At 62.5% G+C, this 3,116-nt stretch overlaps 1 protein-coding gene across 1 annotated transcript in view; it reads right to left on the bottom strand.

Annotated features, from left to right (window-relative positions):
- Positions 1-1,600, bottom strand: part of TSPAN2 (tetraspanin 2) — an 18,826-nt gene extending 17,226 nt beyond the window's left edge. The window contains exon 1 of the mRNA XM_019546495.1: positions 1,580-1,600. Coding sequence (XP_019402040.1) covers positions 1,580-1,600 — 21 coding nt within the window. The remainder of the gene's footprint in view (positions 1-1,579) is intronic.
- Between the last annotated feature and the right edge of the window lie 1,516 nt (positions 1,601-3,116).

Below are 3,116 nucleotides of genomic sequence, written 5' to 3'. Positions count from 1 at the left end.
CCCGGGCGGCCATGGCAGGGAGCGCGGCCCCGCATGGCCTCGCGTCCCCGGAAGAGAAAAAGAGGACGTCGAGGCGTGCGGGCGCCTGTCGCCGGAGCACGGACTAGGAGAGAGTGGCAAGAGCCGGCCTGTCGTCGGTGGTGGCCGCCCTTGCGGGCCTGGCTGCCCCGGCCCTGCCCCAGGCCCCCGCCGAGCCGGGCGGCCTGCACGGCGTTTCCGTTGCCACCAAGCCGCCTCTCGCGCGGGGCTCGCCCCGAGCAGGCGCCGTGCGCGTCACCGAGACCGGCGTGGCTCCCCTCCCTGTGCAGCCAGGTGGACAGGGCAGCTCCTCGGGGAAGTCCTCTGGCCGCCCTAACTGCACAGGTGAGCCCTCCTGTAACGTCCCGCTTCCCCCTGCTCTCTGGGGCAGCCAGAGCCGTGGGGCCGGGAGCGGACTGGCTGCACTGCCCCGCAGGCTCTGCGCACCGGTGGGTCCCTGCGGCCCGCGTGCGCTCTTGCTACCGTTTGCGAACGTGCCCCAGCCTGTCATGCTGAGGACCGGGGGCGGTGGCGCACGACACAGACCCGTGCAGGGCTGGAGGCGCTGGCACCCGTCGGCCTCGTCTCTGAGCACAGGGTCGCAGCCTGTGACACGGGCACTGGGACGCTGGTTTGTGCAGCCAGCAAAGCAGCAGCATGTGACACGCGCTCGACCACATCCAAGCGCCTGCAGACAGCACGCTGTAAAGTTTAACAAGGTCCCATGAAATGTTTTAATTTGGCCTCGTTTATTTACCTGGGATTAAAAGAGCCCAGAGAGGTTTTGTTCCCCAGGAGGTCTGGGCTGGAGGTAGGAACAGGGCTTGCTGCTTGAACACTCTGGGAGGAAACAGGTGGGAAAACCAGTGCTGGAGATGTCTGGCCGCAAGGACCCTCCGCTGTGTGCAGGGGCTGAGGTGCCCTCTCTGGGGGCGCGGGGCCAGACCGGCTGGCACGGGCCGCCCCGCAGCACGGCGCAGCGCACGGCTGAGACGTGGCTGAGCCCAGCTCTAACCCGCTGGGCCCACTTCTGCCGCTCGGCACAGCACCCATGCACAGAGGCAGCCCGAGCACAGCCTGGGCTCGTGCCACGGCAAAGGTTGAAAACAAACAGTTTTGTCCTTTCTGGGAGTGTCTAGCCATGCTCAGAAGCACAGCCACCCCCCTGCCGGCACTGCTTTGAACACAGACAATGGGAAAAAGCACTGCAGCCCTAGGGCTGGCCTCTCTGGCCTCGTAAGCTGCCTCCCCCGGGCACTGCCAGGACCCTTTCCCATTGCATGGCGAGCTTCGGGGACGAGCAAGCGGGCCAAAGGCTCTTTGAGGTGCTGTCTGGGCACGTAGGCTACAAGGGCCTGGCCCGAGGCCTGGGTAGGTTCCCTGGGGTATTGCTCAGCCTCGCGCAGTCGTGGCCTGGGCAGTGCCCGTCTACGTTCCTCCCCACCCGCTCCACCGTTCCCTTCTGCGCAGCCCCGGTCCCTCTGGCGCTGCCTCAGGGCCAGCGGCTCCCCCTGATGCGGCCAGCCCTGCCTGGGCCTGCCCTGGGCTGTGGCTGTCCTACCGTCTGGTAGGGGCTGAGCATTGCCCGGGCTCCCAGCTGTGTGGCCGGGCAAGCCACTGTGCTTCCTGGGCTAACAGAGGTGTCCGCTGGAGGGCGGGGACGAGTGCTGTGCTGGGTGCTGACATCCCGGGCTGGCTGTCTCGCATGGCTCTTAGGAGTGCGCTCGTAGTACCTGCTTCCCAGGGATCCCAAAGGAGATGAGGCTTTTTGGACTTTAGACCAGGACTTTCAAGAGGCTTGACCACAGTCTGCCGGTACCTGGCAGGGTGACGGTCCTGGAGAGCAGACCCAGGGCAGAACCAGGTCCCGGGTTGCCAAGCGGCCACTGGACAGTTTGGATGCACAAGGCACACGTTGTTCCAGAGGGTGCCACGTGCGGGGGTGGTCCCAGCCACGGAGCATGGTGGGGGTCTCGGTTAGCTGAAACCTGAGAATCGAGACCCGGGCCGAGGGGTGGAGCAGGACAGGGCGGGGAGGGAGCTCCAAGGATGGGCCCCGGGTCAGGATTGGGAGTGTTGCTCTGCTCATGCTTCCTGCTTGGGATGGCAGGAAGCACACCTATGACTGCAGCCCTCTCTGCACTCCCAGCCTCTCCCAGGCCCCTGGCAGCGGGGTGGCCCCAGGCTGGAACGTGCTGCCGCTGCTGTCCTGAGCAGGATCAGTGTCTGGCAGAGCCAAGCAGGAAAGGGAAACTCTTCCAAAGGGCAGTGGAAAAAAAGAAAGTGACTAAATCCAAAGCGTATGCCTCCGCATGGAGGAAGTTTACGAGACAGGTTTTAAAAGGCACATTTCTGCGGTCCTTCAGAAATGCGCTGGGGCTGGAATGTGTAACAGGAGACCTCAGCAGCGCAGCGTGCTGCATATTCCCTGCACTTCGCTTTATTTACACAAGAGCTGGCAGTGACGTGTAGCGGGGTGGGAAATAACAGCTCACCGGAGAGGCTCTGCAAGCTGGTCGAGGTCCTGGGGGGCGACAGGTCAGCAAGGCCTGGCACAGCCCCTGTGTCTGGCTGCGCCTCAGTGTCAGATTGCTGCCTTGGTCTGGCTTTGCCCTGCCAACACGGAGTGCCAAGATCATCGCTCTTGGATCCCGGGTGAGGCGAGGGGTCCCAGCACAGCGACGTGCTTCTGTGGGCAATGAGGTGACAGTGCCCCAGACTGGTGTTGTGGGGTCTGTCATCGTTTGTGACACACTGTAATGGACTGTGCCCTCACACGTGGATTGCAGCTGGCGCTTGGTGCCACTGTGATACGTGTCCTGTGAAATTCAAGCATGGGCACAGCTGGGCATCTGCCTGGGTTTGGTGTGAAGGACTATAGATTGTAGTTAGCCTGATTTACAGCTGAGAAGAGAGAACACAAACTAAAGCTGGCACGTTGAGTGAAGCCCCGCATGTTCCTGCATTTCATCGAGCACTTGGCATTCCAGGGAAATCACTTTTAAAAACATGTTTTGGGAGCTAAATGATGACATCACACATAGCACTTACTTGGACAGTTTGCTGGGATTCCTGAGCATGTTTTGTGCTGTGTGCGG

This window comes from Crocodylus porosus, unplaced genomic scaffold (assembly GCF_001723895.1).
Source record: "Crocodylus porosus isolate Cpor-Errol unplaced genomic scaffold, CroPor_comp1, whole genome shotgun sequence".
In the NCBI taxonomy this organism is placed as follows: Eukaryota; Metazoa; Chordata; order Crocodylia; family Crocodylidae; genus Crocodylus; species Crocodylus porosus.
The sequence above is the reverse complement of the archived record's forward strand: the minus strand, read 5'-3'. Positions and strand labels throughout refer to the sequence as shown.